Genomic DNA, 13,819 nt, shown 5'->3' with positions numbered 1-13,819 from the left:
TGACACCTCTTGTTGCTTCCTCTCTGAGCCTGTATTGTCTGTCTTTAAGGAGACATCTGGGGAGGCTTAAGGGAGGCTGGGTGTGAAGAGTTGGACCCAGTGCCTGACATGTGCTGGGGCAATCTGTGCTGCATCAGGCCCCCAGGGTAGTCACCCCTCACCTGGGGCCACACCTGAGGCCACTCTGAGCCATCGCAATGTCAGGGCCAGACCTGGGGTCTGGACGCCCGGCCTGGCCAGCGCTCAGCCCCACCGCCCTGCCTCTCGCCTCCCTCGCGCCCACCTTCCTCGCCAGCTGACCGCTCAGGTGACGCAGACATGACCCTCCTGTACAGGCTCATCATTTGGGAGCTCCTCAAACCCAGATTCTTTAAATATCTGCTCTACCTTGTTTACTGGGTGTGGAGAAGAAACTAATTTTTATGAGTAAAAGTATAATAAGTAGACCCTCTATTTCACGTCAGCTGGCTGAGACATGAGCAACGTTCTGAACAGAATTCCATGGTATCCAATTTTCCTTTAGTTCTGATGTTCCAGTTTTCCTCTGAGCTTTTCCGGAACAGGCGACTCACTGGCCGACATCAAGGGTTTCACGTTTGTATGATAGAATAAATCAGGAGTTCCTGTATTCCATGCCGCGTCCAAGTTTTGCTGATGTTCTAGGACTCTGCGTGTGGCTTGGTGCCCACCTGACCCGCCTCCAGGCAGCGCGCCTGCAGTGCCACCCGCCCACCTTCTCTCTTCCCCTTTCCACAGCTGCACAAGGGGGCCAGCGTCGCCCTGACCCGGGCTTCCTCGTCCGTCCAGGCTGCCACAGTGACCATCGCGGGGGCCAGGAATCTGCTAGCTGACCTGGAAGGTATGAGTGGCCTGTTGAGCCACAGGCTCTGTGGTCACAGATGCCCACAACAGCCCCCTGGACTCTCGCCTCAGCCCGGGCAGGCTGGTTGCAGGGGACGGGAGCCCAGTGGTGTGGGCTTAAGCCACACCAACCGTTCGCTCCCCCCTTCAGGCTCTCCGCCATGGCTGCTCATTTCTCCCTGTGCCCCACTTACGCAGCACTTACCCACACGGACATTCCTCCCCTAACATCACCAGACCACAGGGCAGAGCCTCTGGTGCCATCAGCTGTCTGCCCCTGGTTCCGTGCCCCGTGGGTCTGGGCTACCTGGTATAAAAATGGCTGCGGGTCCAGTCTTCAGCTGGGGCTATGGGGAGGGAGGAGAAGTTTCTCTTTAGAAGGGGTATGCACTGGTGCCTGTCAAGATCTCCTTTGAGCTTTGGGAAGATGAAGCCAAATGCCCTCATTTTACAGATGGTAGACCAAGGAAAGGACCTGATGTATGTCGCTGGGACAGAGCTGAGCCCCTGGAGTAGAAACCAGTTGGTATTACCGTTCCCTGCCTTGGTGCGCCCCTGAGTAACGGGCTTCTGAGAAGTCCTCTCTGCTCCTGAGAGAAGCCCCTTTCCCCCTTCTTTGTGGCTCTGCATCAAAGGGCTTGGTGAGGCAGGAAAGTACCCTGAGCTCCAGCTGTCTCTTGGGATCTGAGACCAGAAGTCGTGCCTCTGCCGTCGCCTGGGTGCTGCAGCCCCCTCCCCCTGCCCACCTGTCGGTGATGTAGCTCCAGCAGGGGACCCAGAGCCCCGGGCAGAGGGTGGGCTGGTCGGTGCCTCCTGTTTGCCAGTGTCCTTGGTGGTCTGAAGTCATGGTCACCCATTGATGTGGGGATTTCTGATAGGAAAGGTGTCACATGGGTGGCTGTGTCTCTAGAGTGGTGATTAGGAAAACGTGATCAGTGACATACAGTGATGGAATATTGGGATTTTTAAAAAAAGATTTATTTATTTCTCTCCCCTCCCCCCCAGTTGTCTGTTCTCTGTGTCCATTTGCTGCGTGTTCTTTTTTTTTTTTTTTCTTGTCCACTTCTGTTGTTGTCAGCGGCATGGGAATCTGTGTTTCTTTTGTTGCATCATCTTGTGTCAGCTCTCCGTGTGTGCGGCGCCATTCCTGGGCAGGCTGCACTCTCTTTTGCGCTGGGCGGCTCTCCTTATGGGCGCACTCCTTGCACGTGGGGCTCCCCTACGCAGGGGACACCCCTGCATGGCAGGGCACTCCTTGCCTGCATCAGCACTGCGCATGGGCCAGCTCCACACAGGTCAAGGAGGCCCGGGGTTTGAACCACAGACCTCCCATGTGGTAGACGGACGCCCTAACACCGGGCCAAGTCCGCTTCCGGCGTTTTGGGATTTTAGAACTCTAGAATTCTAAAGGGTGTGAAAGGCAGCTTCTGCAGCCCCCGCATCTGGCAGTGGGCTCATCCACACCGGCTCATTGCCTCACGAGGCCTCACCTGCTCGTGTTGGGCGCTCTGAGAATGAGAAAGTTCTTGTGGGTATTGAACAGGAATTTGTCTCCCAGATGCTGCCTTGCTAATCCATGTGAGGTCTAACCTCACCTCTCTAACCCCAAGTACTGTTTCTCATTCCCACCCCATCAGAGATGCCTCCTCTTACCAGCAGTTGTCCTGTGCTCAGTCAGGTGTTCAGATGAAAAGGAGAATTCACTGAATGAAAAGAAGAGCAGCCTTTCCCAGGGTGCGGCCCAGGGCCTCCTAGACTCTGATATGCTCTGCCTGGAGAAGCTCGTGTTCAAATAAATCTGGGAAATGCCCTCTTGAGGCCTCACAGTACATATCTGAGGATGTTAAAGGCTCTGAAAAGTCCTGCAACAAACCCGGTTCACTTTATTGAAATTTCATTGAGGGGAGTGCATGTAGCTCAGTGGTTGAGCTTCCCATGTACGAGGTCCTGGGTTCAATTCCTAGTGCCACCTAAAAATCACCCAAAAAAAACAAACAAAAAATTAAACTTAATTGACATTTCCCCCAACATTTCTTACCCTATAGAATTAGGATTCCACAGAAAGCACTTTAAGAAACACTAATTTCAGGAAGCAGATTTGGCTCAATGGAGAGAGCGTCCGTCTACCATATGGGAGGTCTGCGGTTCAAACCCTGGGCCTCCTTGGTGGGTGTGGAGCTGGCCCACATGCAGTGCTGATGAGCGCAAGGAGTGCTGTGCCACACAGGGGTGTCCCCCGCATAGGGGAGCCCCACGCACAAGGAGTGCACCCCGCAAGGAGAGCCGCCCCAGGTGAAAAAAAAAAAGAAAAAAAGAAACACTAGGGAAACGGACTTTGGCCCAGTGGTTAGGGCGTCCGTCTATCATATGGGAGGTCCGCGGTTCAAACCCCGGGCCTCCTCGACCTGTGTGGAGCTGGCCATGCGCAGTGCTGATGCACGCAAGGAGTGCCCTGCCACGCAAGGGTGTCCCCCGCGTGGGGGAGCCCCCACGCGCAAGGAGTGTGCCTGTGAGGAAAGCCGCCCAGCGTGAAAAGAAAGTGCAGCCTGCCCAGGAATGGCGCCGCCCACACTTCCTGTGCCGCTGACGACAACAGAAGCGGACAAAGAAACAAAAGCAGACAAAGAAACAAGACGCAACAAATAGACACCAAGAACAGACAACCAGGGGAGGGGGGGAAATAAAATAAAATAAAATAAATCTTTAAAAAAAAAAAAAAGAAAGAAACACTAATTTTTTTTGGTATAAAAAGCAAAGTAGACCTAATTTTGGATTATCTTCATAGAATAATTATATAATAGTGTTCTGAATATTAGAAAGTATGATTCTTTATAAAATTTGACTTTATCTCCTGTACTAAGTACTCATTATGTTAAATTTCCCTTAGAATTTGCTGCAAGGGAAAAGTCTCTTTCCTCACAAAGAGGAACCACTTCTTATTAGATAAAACCTATGCAAATTGTAACATTTCCATTTTTGTCTTGGCTGCCAGGAAGCTCAAAGGTAAAAGGCATATTTTGCTATTATCCTAATTTTTTGGCACTTCTCAATCCTCATTTTCCACTCCTCATCCCTCCAGTTATATAAAGCTCTTGGTTTTTCATTTTAACAGTGACCTGTCACTATACACTGACACGAATGCTTTTTAAAAATAGGTGGTACATGAAAATAAAGAGCTGCCTGGAGTTTTCTGCGGACAGTGCCATGGCTCCCCACCCCAGCACTGGCCCAAGCATTGACCACCCCATCATTTTGTGGCTCTAATATAAGACAACTCATTAGAGTCACTGAGCAGTACGTCCTGCTTGTTTTTCCCCTGCGTAAGCCTGAGAAAGTTACAGAGAGAGCTCGTGCATTTCGAGCCTCCGCTCACAGTGTCTGCGGGTCTGGCGGCTGCTGGTGACTGCTCGGCGGGCCCTTTAAGGCATGAGCCTGGCTCTCCTGACACAGCTTTGACCGGTTTGCAGGAATGACGCCCCGGCTTCCTCTGCCCAAGGAACAGGCCGCGCTGAAGAGGAAGGCAGGGGTCATCCAGGATAAGCTCTTGGCAGACGTGAGAAAGAAGACCAGGCAGGCGGAGAAGATGCTGGGAAACGCGGCATCTGCCTTCTCCAGTGCCAAGATGAAGGGCAGAGATGCAGAGCTGTTGGCCAAGGACAGTGCCAAGGTTAGAGCCACAGACCTTCCCTGCCCTCTGGGCCTGGGAGGGCTGTCGTGGGAGCCGGCTCTGTAGATCTGCTCCTGGTATACCTGTGTCCGATGCTGGCTACTTGGCACTTACTAATGCCCAGTGGGTGCCAGGCGCTGAACGCAGGGGTTTCACATGGGTGACCTTGTTGATTCACCATGAGGCATGTCCCTGCTGCCTCATGTTACAGATGAGGACACGGGGGCCCAGTGATTTAAGTTTCTGAAAAACTGTCTCACTAGGACTTGCACCTACTCCCGTTTGGCTTTACCTGCCTACACCTCTAGACTTTCTCTTTTAAACTTGAGGCCACATTCTGATTGATGTATGTCTCCTCCGGGCTGTTGCCTGCTTTGTTGTCCAGGCCCTAAGTAAACTACCTTTACGGTTGTCTGGAGAAAAGTGCTGGATGTGAAAGGGGAGTTACCAGGGTTGTGTTCTGGTCCTGCCACTTGGACCTTGGCTAGCTCCTCCTTCTTTCTCTGCCTCTGTTTTCCCATCTGTGAAATAGTTGGGGTCTCTTTTCTGGAGGCAAATAAGTAGTATCCGGCAACGTACATAAGTACCCAGCTCCTAGCTGGCATCCGGTACGTGTTGGTTAAATGAATGAAGAAACGAGTGAATGAGTAGTGAGTAAATAATGAATGGGACAGATGGCTGCTTGGCATTATTGCCATGAGAGCTCATTTGCCTCTGAAAGGACTTATTCTACTCGCCCTCTCCTTCCTGCCGATGTTGCCCACCCTGTAGCTTGCCAAGGCCTTGCTGAAGGAAGGCAAGCAGGAACACCGCCGTGCCAGCCGGCTCGCCAGCCAGACGCAGGCGACGCTCCGACAGGCCTCCCGGCAGGTGCTCATCTCTGGAGCACGCAGACGGGAGCTGCAGGAGGCTGAGCAGGTACGTTTCCCGAGGCCTGCACCCTGTGTCCTGCCCATGGGCAGCCAGGAGGGAGCTGCTCCAGCGCGTTTCCCTCTCCCTGGAAGGTGGGAGCCGGGCTGAGCGAGATGGAACGGCAGATCCGAGAGTCGCGCCTCGCCCTGGAGAAGGATGTCAAGGCCTTGTTGGAGCTGCTTGCCAGGCTGGGTAAGGGACCCTGAGGCCGGGCCCTGGGCCCCGGCCTCCAGGATCTTCCTGGGAGGCTCTTCTCTGGTCCTGGGGAAGATTTCGTCTTGTCCTCTTCCCCACGGCTGCTCCATCCCACCGCTGTCCGTCACAAGCGTTTGTAACTGCCTCCGGCCCTCTGCAGAAGGCGGCCCTGGCCTCTAGACGTGAGTTTACTTTGAATACTTCTGTGCCTTGAAGGGTCTCCAGCCTGGTTGGGGAGGGAGACATGGAAAAACCACTACAGTGAGAACTGCTCTACTTTCATCAGTACTCAGTGGTTGAGGGTCCCAGAGAAGGACAAAGAATGCCAAGAAGCCAGTGTGGCATCGAGCATCAAGCACTGGTTTTGCAATCAGTCCAGGATTCAAGTCTGTCTCTGGCTCTTCCTGGCCATGAGACTTTGGGCAAGTCACACCAGCCTCTGAGCGTCAGTCTCCCCATCTGTAAAATGGGATGATTTAGAAAGTGCTTACCACTGTGCCCGGTATATGATGTAAAACTCAGAAAGTCGCAGCTCTGATGGAGGAGGTAGAACCGAAGCTGTACCTTAACCAGGAGACCACCCTGCCCAGGCTTGGAGGACCTGGAGGTCGAGTGGGTTGCGGGAGCAGCAGGCACAGTAGTTGGGCGGAAGTGAACAGTATGCAATTTGTTTTAGTTTTCTAGGGTTGCCGTAACAAAGTACCGCAAACAAGATGGCTTAAAATGACAAATTAGTCGCCTCATAGTTCTGGAGGCTAGAAGTCTGAAATCAGAGATTAGCAGGGCCCCGTGCCCTCTGAACCCTTTCCGGGAGGATCCTTCCTTGCCTCTGGTGTTTGCTGGCCATCCTTGATTCCATGAGAAATAACCTTACTTCCAATTAAGAGCACGTGCACAGGAATGGAGTTTAGCATTTGAACTTGTCTTTTGGGGGTGCACAATTCAACCCATAACCGCACTTGAGTTTCATTAGTAAGAAGAGGAAGAACCGCCGTGCCCTGCGTTTGGCCTGGACACCAGGCGTGTGCTAACGTGTCCGCGTGTTTGATCTTACAAATCTCATAATAACCTCTCAGAGCAAGAACAGTCCTTTTGTTCAAATGTCACAGGAGGTAACTGAGACCCAGAGAGTTTAAATTATGTGCCCAGGGTGACACAGCCTGTCAGCAGTGACGCCGAGGTCCGCACGCGGGGCTGACTGTCTCCACGAGCTTGCTAGTAGCCGCAAGGCTGAACCGAAGGCGAAGCCCTCGTGCAGTGCCTGGCGTGGAGCAAACGCTCTTCCAGGGTAAACCACCCGGTTGTTGGGGTCGCTATTGCCACCACCCATCATTCCTTCCTTCGGCAGATTCCATGCCTGCACTGTGCTCGACCTGGGAATGCGGGCGTGACCGGCCAGCCCCTGGCCTCTGCTGCTGCCCTGGGAAGCCACAACTTGGGCAGCTAGGGCAGTGCTGTAACCTGACCCTGAAACTCCTCAAAGGCCAGGCCATCTGGACTTCCCTGTGGACAGTAGGGCCTCTCGAGGATTTTGCTGGGCCTCAGCTCCCCTCTGCCTCTTCCTGTCCCCGGGCTTGGCTCCTGTAGCTGCCTGCTCTCTGACCTGGCTCTCGTTGCCCAGGAAATGCGGGACCTCGGGGAGGCCTGGGGCCCAGCAGGATCCTGTGAGGTTAGAAGCCACTTGGGCTGTCCCGTCCACCACTCCCCCACCTGGCTGAGCTCTGTCCTTCTGTTGACTGTCATACTTCATGACAGGATGACAAGGGCCAGGCGGAGCGGCAGCCCGTGGATTCCATGCCTCTGCTGTCACCCGCCATCACCATCACATTCTAACCTGAGCACCAGAAGGCCCCTGCAGGGCACCCTCAATCCTTGGAGATAAAGCCAGTAGCCCCAGGGCCAAGACTGGAACGCAGGCCTGCAAAGCCTGTCCCTATCCGCCCCTCCAGCTCTCATTCTGTAGCCAACTCGTGGGGACAGACACCTTCTGTTCACCTCGGTGTCCTCCCGTGTCCCAGCACACAGGCAGTGCCTGTAAATGTGCACTGTTGGTGAGCTGATACAGCAGAAATCACAGCCGCCTCATACACATACTGCTTTGTAGATGAGGAAATGGGCGCTCAGGGAGAACTTATCCGAGGCCCAAGGCCGCCTTTTTTTTTTTTTTTTAACATAATTATAACAACAACAAAAGTTCGCAGGGGCTGGTGCCACCCAGCTGGAAAGTTGCAGAGTCTGCATGTGAGCCCAGTGGGATATGCAGACCAGGCCCTCACCCCCCTCACCGCACTGCCTTCTGGGGTCTGTGCTTTCTCTGCTAGATCTTGGGCACTTGGAATCCTGGAAGGTTTGAGCTGGGAAGAGTCTTGGCTGGGGCAGGGGGCCTGAATGGGTTCCTGGGGCCCGCAGGGAAGCCAGGCCAAGCTGAGGCTGTTTGTGCCCCTCTGCAGGGTCACTGGACACCCATCGAGCTCCAGCCCGGACCCTGAATACATCTCAGCGTGCACTGGAACACCTCAGGCTTCGCCTGGGCCCTCCAGGGGCCCTGCAGGGGAAACTGAGGCTGTTGGAGCAGGAATCTGAGCAGCAGGAGCTACAGATCCAAGAGTTCGAGAACGACCTTGCCGAGATCCTTGCTGACAAGCAGAACTTGGAGGCCATTCTGCACAGCTTGCCCGAGAGCTGTGCCAGTTGGCAGTGAGGACCTCTAGACCCCCAGCGCATCCCCCAGCTGCCCCTGGCTCTGCACCCAGCCCAGGGCATGCAGGGCCCTGAGTGCACCCACACAGGCACACCCACCAGGCACCTGCTGCATACCCTCCCTGTGTGAATATACTCACACACCCTCCCGAGGTATGTCAGGATCCACCTGCATGCCAGCAGGGTGTGCCCACACAAAGGTGTGTGTGCATACACAGTTCACCCTGGCAGCTGCTCAGGGCACACCCCCATCAGTGAGCACTCCCACCCCATACGGGCATAAGCTGCACATCCTCAGTGTCAATATGGAGCACACACCTGCACATGTGTATGCTACGGGTGTATACCCGTATGTATGCTGTACACATGTACAAGTCCATCCATGTGTACACACATTACAGCCAGACCACAGTTATTTATTGAGAGCCAGCTGTGTGGCACACACCCTCTGGATGCTGGGTGAGTTAGTGACATTGTTATACTAAGTACTCTATGATGCTAATGAACCCCCTCTTACTCCAGAAAGAAGCAGGAATCCAAGCAGGGTCAGTAGGGTTGGAGAGATCCAAGGTGGCTGGAAGCCCTCACAGGGAGACTGCTCTGAGACCCGGGGTTCAGCAAGAGCCAGAGTCCCTAGCCCAGAGCTGCCTTCTGTCATCTTGCAACGTACGTTACCGCCCATCGCCCACCACGCACACCACGAGCTCTGCCCACTTGAAGGACTTGGCAGGCCAAGAAGTGCAAGATCCTGGGAGATTTTTCAGCAGAGACTCCTGAGGCCGGGGCACAGCCCGCTAGGCCAGCCAGGAGCATGGCCCACCCCTGGCAGGGTTATCACTGGCTTCATCGGGTGCTTCATTCTCAGGACCTGGCTCTAGACCAGACTCACCGGAGGGATTGCCCTGCCCTGGGCCCGGTGCCCCTTTCAGCCTGTGGCCTGTTCAAAGAGCCTGAGGGGGCTGGGTCAGAAGGGCTCCAATAGGCTGCCAGGCCCTCCCCTTTGGGACCCTGCCAGCCCCAGTTGGCCTTTGACTGAGTGACACCTCCCAAACTGACCTGGCCCCCAACCTGCCCCGAGGGAGGCCGCCAGGGGCCTGGTGTCCTGGCTGTGCTTCCCAGAGGTGTCCCCAGGTGGCCAGAACTCTTGTGGCCTCTGCCCAGGACTCCCCTGCATTTCCTCCTGGCGCTTCCGCCTCCCCTTTCTCCTGCTTCCAGCAGACACCAGACTGTGTGGCCTCTGGTGGGGGACTGGTGCCTCGGCAGGCCCGGCCCACTCCCAGGGCTCTTCCTGCCCCCAAGCTGTGCCCCATCCCCCATGTCTGGCCTAGACAGGCAGGGGGCAGTGCAGCGCTCTTCGGTTTACGTGAAATAAAGGACCCCTTACAGAGCTGAGTGATGTGCCTTTGATCCTCCCCTGCTGGTTGGCAGAAGGGCCCTGGTGTGGGTCAGACAAACTGCCCTGGCTGTGCACCCACACTCACCCACAGAGCCCAAGGGTGTGTGAGCACGACCACACCTGGAGTGTATGAATGTACACCCAGTGCCCAGCGAGTAGTGAGAGGACATGTGCCGTGGTCCCTCCTGGCCTTGACAGTAGTTGGAAGTTGGCAAAGCTGAGCTCACTGGCTTTGCCAGTGAAGTCCCACTGGAGCACTTGACTTGGGTCCTGCAGCCACCTGCCCTCTCCCCTCTGCTCCTGGGGACTTAGTCAAAAGCTGGGGGCTGGGGGAGTTTGGAGGGTGGGGAATAGCCAGGGCCTTTGCTGACCTCTGCTTCAGGGTGGAAACAGTGAACTCAAAACCACGTGTCTGACATGGATGAATGTTGAAGATATCATGTTGAGTGAAATAAACTGATACAGAGAGACAGTGTATGGTCTCACATATATAAAGTAACTAGAATATGAAAATTCATACAGTCAGAAATTAGAGGGAAGCGAATTTGGCTCAACTGATAGAGCATACACCTACCACATGGGAGGTCCAGGGTTCAAACCCAGGGCCTCCTGACCCATATGGTGAGCTGGCCCATGCACAGTGCTGATGTGCGCAAGGAGTGCCGTGCCACGCAGGGGTGCCCCCGCATCGGGGTGCCCCACGCGCAAGGAGTGCACCCCACAAGGAGAGCTGCCCCGTGTGAATAAAGTGCAGCCTGCCCAGGAGTGGCGCTGCACGCACTGAGAGCTGACACAGCAAGATGATGCACCAAAAAAGAGACGCAGTTTCCCTGTGCCACTGACAAGAATGCAAGTGGACACAGAACACACAGCGAATGGACACAGAGCAGACAACTGGGGGGGAGGGGAGAGAAATAAACCTTTTAAAAAAAAGAGTATAGGTTGGCAGGGGCAGGGGTGAGGAATGGGGAGTTGATGCTTAGTTGGTTCTGATTTTTGGTTTGGGGAAATGGAGAAAGTTTTGGTCATGGATGGTATTGACGGTAGCACAACATTGTGAATCGAATGACCAGCGATGGATTGTATGCTTGGAAGAGGTTAAAATGGCAACTTGTAGGTTGCGTATGTTAACACAATGAAAGTTATTCCCCTGCTGCTGCAAGGAAAAAACCCCACCAAGTGCCTGATGTCACAGTGAGGGGCAGGTAAAGACATGAGTGAGAAGGGAGGGAGGGCCTCATGGAGGAGGAGGAGGGGAAGGGCCTCATGGAGGAGGAGGAGGAGAAGGGGGGAAGGGGAGGGCAGAGAGGGGGAGGGGAAGGCTTGAGAGAGTCTGGAAGGTTGAGAAGACAGAGGCAGGCTGGGTGGGGGCCTGGCCTGTTGGCAGCACGGGATCGCACTGGGAGCCCAGGGCAGGACCTGAGCCCCAGCGGCCAGGGCCCCTCCTGCACTGGTTTAAGCAGTAAAAGGGAGTTCACTGGGAGGACACAGAAGGTCTCCTGGAACCTGGGGTGGAAAAGGCTGCCAGGCCTCTTTGGAGACTTCCTGGGGGCCTGGAGCCCTGCCTGGACAGAGTAGCACCCCTCTCCCCTCCCCAGACCTCCCTCCTGGGTCTCTGCTCCTGCTTCTCTTTCCACATTGGCTTCATTTTTTTAAAAAAATTATTTATTATTATTTTTTAATTACATTAAAAAAATATATGAGGTCCCATTCAACCCCACCGCCCCCGCCCCCCACTCCCCCCACAGCAACACTCTCTCCCATCATCGTGATACATCCATTGCACCTGGTAAGTTCATCACTGAGCATCACTGCACCCCATAGTCAATGGTCCACATCATAGCCCAGACTCTCTCACGTTCCATCCAGTGGGCCCTGGGGGGATCTACAGTGTCCCGTAATTTTTTTCCTCTCTGCCTAGCAGCCTTCTCTGCCTTCCCATGCAAGAGATTGAAGAGGAGCCCCCACTGCCCCCCCAACCCTCAGGTCATCCTGTCATCCGTTCATGTGCTTGAAAGACAAGATGGACACACTGCCCTGATTCCAGCTCCCCAGGAGACAGGATTGACCCTGGGCTCAGGGTCACTTGGGAGATGGGCTCTGCTCACCCGGTGGGGGAGAGTGTTCAGAAAAGGGGAGACGTTCCTCCACAGAGAACCTTCGAAACCAGACAGCTGGGAATTGGGTTTGACATGGTGGACGCCACTGAACCCAGGAGTAACTTGGCAGATTTGGTGGCAAGAGGGGAGGAGAGGCTGAGGCAGGGAGGCTGTTGCTCTGCAGCGGATTTGATGATTGGCATCTGGTCTGGCTGTGCCGAGGACAAAGGACTTCTTGAGGACCTCTGGAGTGGAGTCCCATCCCAAACCCAGTGTCTTAGCTGTCAAGGGCACACGGCAGTTCTGACGCCTGCTCTTTGCTATGGGGCTCGGCAAAGCCCAGTCCCAGCCTCCCCGATGGGTGGAGCACAGGCATCCTCTCCATTCCACAGTGACGTGGCCCCCGCAGTCTGATCATGCCTGGTCTGCGGAGTCACTCCTGGGCCCCAGAGGTGGGGCCACTGCTGGGTGGAATGTGGCAGCTGTGAGCATCTGGTCAGCAACACAAACCAGCCGCTGAGCAGGGGAAGTGGGGCAGTCCCCACGCTGTGGAACGGCTGACTGGGGCTAGCCGGCCAGCGGGACTGGACACTGCCTTCCGAGGGACCTGTTCTAAGGCCGCCCCCTTCTTGGCCTCCAGATGGAACACCTCATCAACCGAGGGCTGTGCCCCCGAGCCTTCTCCCCTCCAACCTTTTACTCTCTGCTTAAACCACCTGGGAGGTAATCCACGTACGCACAGCCCCTGCGCAGGGAGCAGTGGTTGGAGGCCAGGCACTGATGGGGGCTTCCTCTGCGGAAGCCACGGCGCCTCGCCCTGACTCCGGAGGGCAGGTGCCCTTGTTTCCTCCTCTTGCAGAGCGGGAGCCCGAGGCTCAGATAGGTCAAGGGCCTTGTCCAAGGTCCTCCAGCTTGGTCACATCCAAACCCTAGGGGTGAGTGGGCATCGGCGCATAAGCTGGCAAAAGGAGCACTCACTGTGCCGGGGAGGAGGGGCCTACCCCGCTGAAGTGCTGTGCTGCGCGGACCCACCTGGGGCCATCCCATCCTCCCTCGCCCCTGTCCATCATCCCCTCCCTTGGGGCAGCCTGGCAATTCCTTCCCCAGGAGCAGCCACAGGTGGAAAAACAAGAAGGAAGGAAGGAGGGAGAGAGGGAGGGAGGAAGAAAAAGGGAATCGACTAGTACAGGGATCCTAGGGGTTGAAATGGAGACAAGTCTGGGGGAAAGGAGACTTCCCGGATCCAAATGCCCAGATGGTGGAGGCTCCAGGTATGTGGTGGGACCGTTACTAGCCAGCAGGTGTCCCGTTGGCCCAGGACAGTCGCAGTCTATGCCTGGCCCCAATATGGTTATTAGAAGTGCCCCTTTCCCAGGATGTCCCAGTTGGGACAGTAGGCTCTATGATGGCCCGTTAGGGCTCTCCAGTTCCCGTACCCCAGAGCCCCACTCCTCCTGGAAGTTAGAGGCTTGGTGCAGAATGCTGGTGGCACCCCAGCCTTCAGCTTCCTGCCTTTTCTGTAGAATTGGGATGACATGTCCTCTTTTGGAGAGTTTTGAGGATTAAACGATGTAACCCATGTATCCTATACTAATTTGGCTAAGTGCCTGCCACAAAGGAGTGCTCAGTGAATAGTTTTTTATTAACAAAACAATAATTCACTCTAATTGATTTAAAGTGTCACTGATGTCATGGTTGCAGGTTTCCATTATGCATTTTCTCAATGAAAGAAAACTCAAAATGTGTATATTTTTCTTTCAAGAGTTAAAAATGATGGTTGGGAAGCCGCATGCTTCCCTTTCAAAAGTGCACACTGCAAAGGGCTGTCATCACCATCATCTTACTAGTCTGTCTGTTGAGCACTTACTCCCTACCGGGCCCCGAGAGCGCCCCCGTCTGATCCCCACAGAGACCCCGTGAAGTGGGTACAAAGACAGTCCCCGTTTGTTTATGAGGACATCGAGGAAGGGACTGGTCCTCGGTCCTCGG

At 54.9% G+C, this 13,819-nt stretch overlaps 1 protein-coding gene across 2 annotated transcripts in view; it reads left to right on the top strand.

Moving 5' to 3' along the window:
* The window catches only part of LAMC3 (laminin subunit gamma 3), a 71,143-nt gene extending 61,416 nt beyond the window's left edge, over positions 1 to 9,727 (top strand). For both annotated transcript variants that reach the window (XM_058302212.2, XM_004463062.5), the window contains exons 24-28: positions 757 to 859; positions 4,329 to 4,528; positions 5,300 to 5,446; positions 5,533 to 5,632; positions 8,086 to 9,727. In XM_058302212.2, coding sequence (XP_058158195.1) covers positions 757 to 859; positions 4,329 to 4,528; positions 5,300 to 5,446; positions 5,533 to 5,632; positions 8,086 to 8,336 — 801 coding nt within the window. In that variant the 3' untranslated portion in view covers positions 8,337 to 9,727. The remainder of the gene's footprint in view (positions 1 to 756; positions 860 to 4,328; positions 4,529 to 5,299; positions 5,447 to 5,532; positions 5,633 to 8,085) is intronic.
* Positions 9,728 to 13,819: the final 4,092 nt, after the last annotated feature.

Source organism: Dasypus novemcinctus, chromosome 8 (genome assembly GCF_030445035.2).
Source record: "Dasypus novemcinctus isolate mDasNov1 chromosome 8, mDasNov1.1.hap2, whole genome shotgun sequence".
NCBI classification, from domain to species: domain Eukaryota; kingdom Metazoa; phylum Chordata; class Mammalia; order Cingulata; family Dasypodidae; genus Dasypus; species Dasypus novemcinctus.
This window is presented reverse-complemented; position numbering and strand designations above follow the sequence as displayed.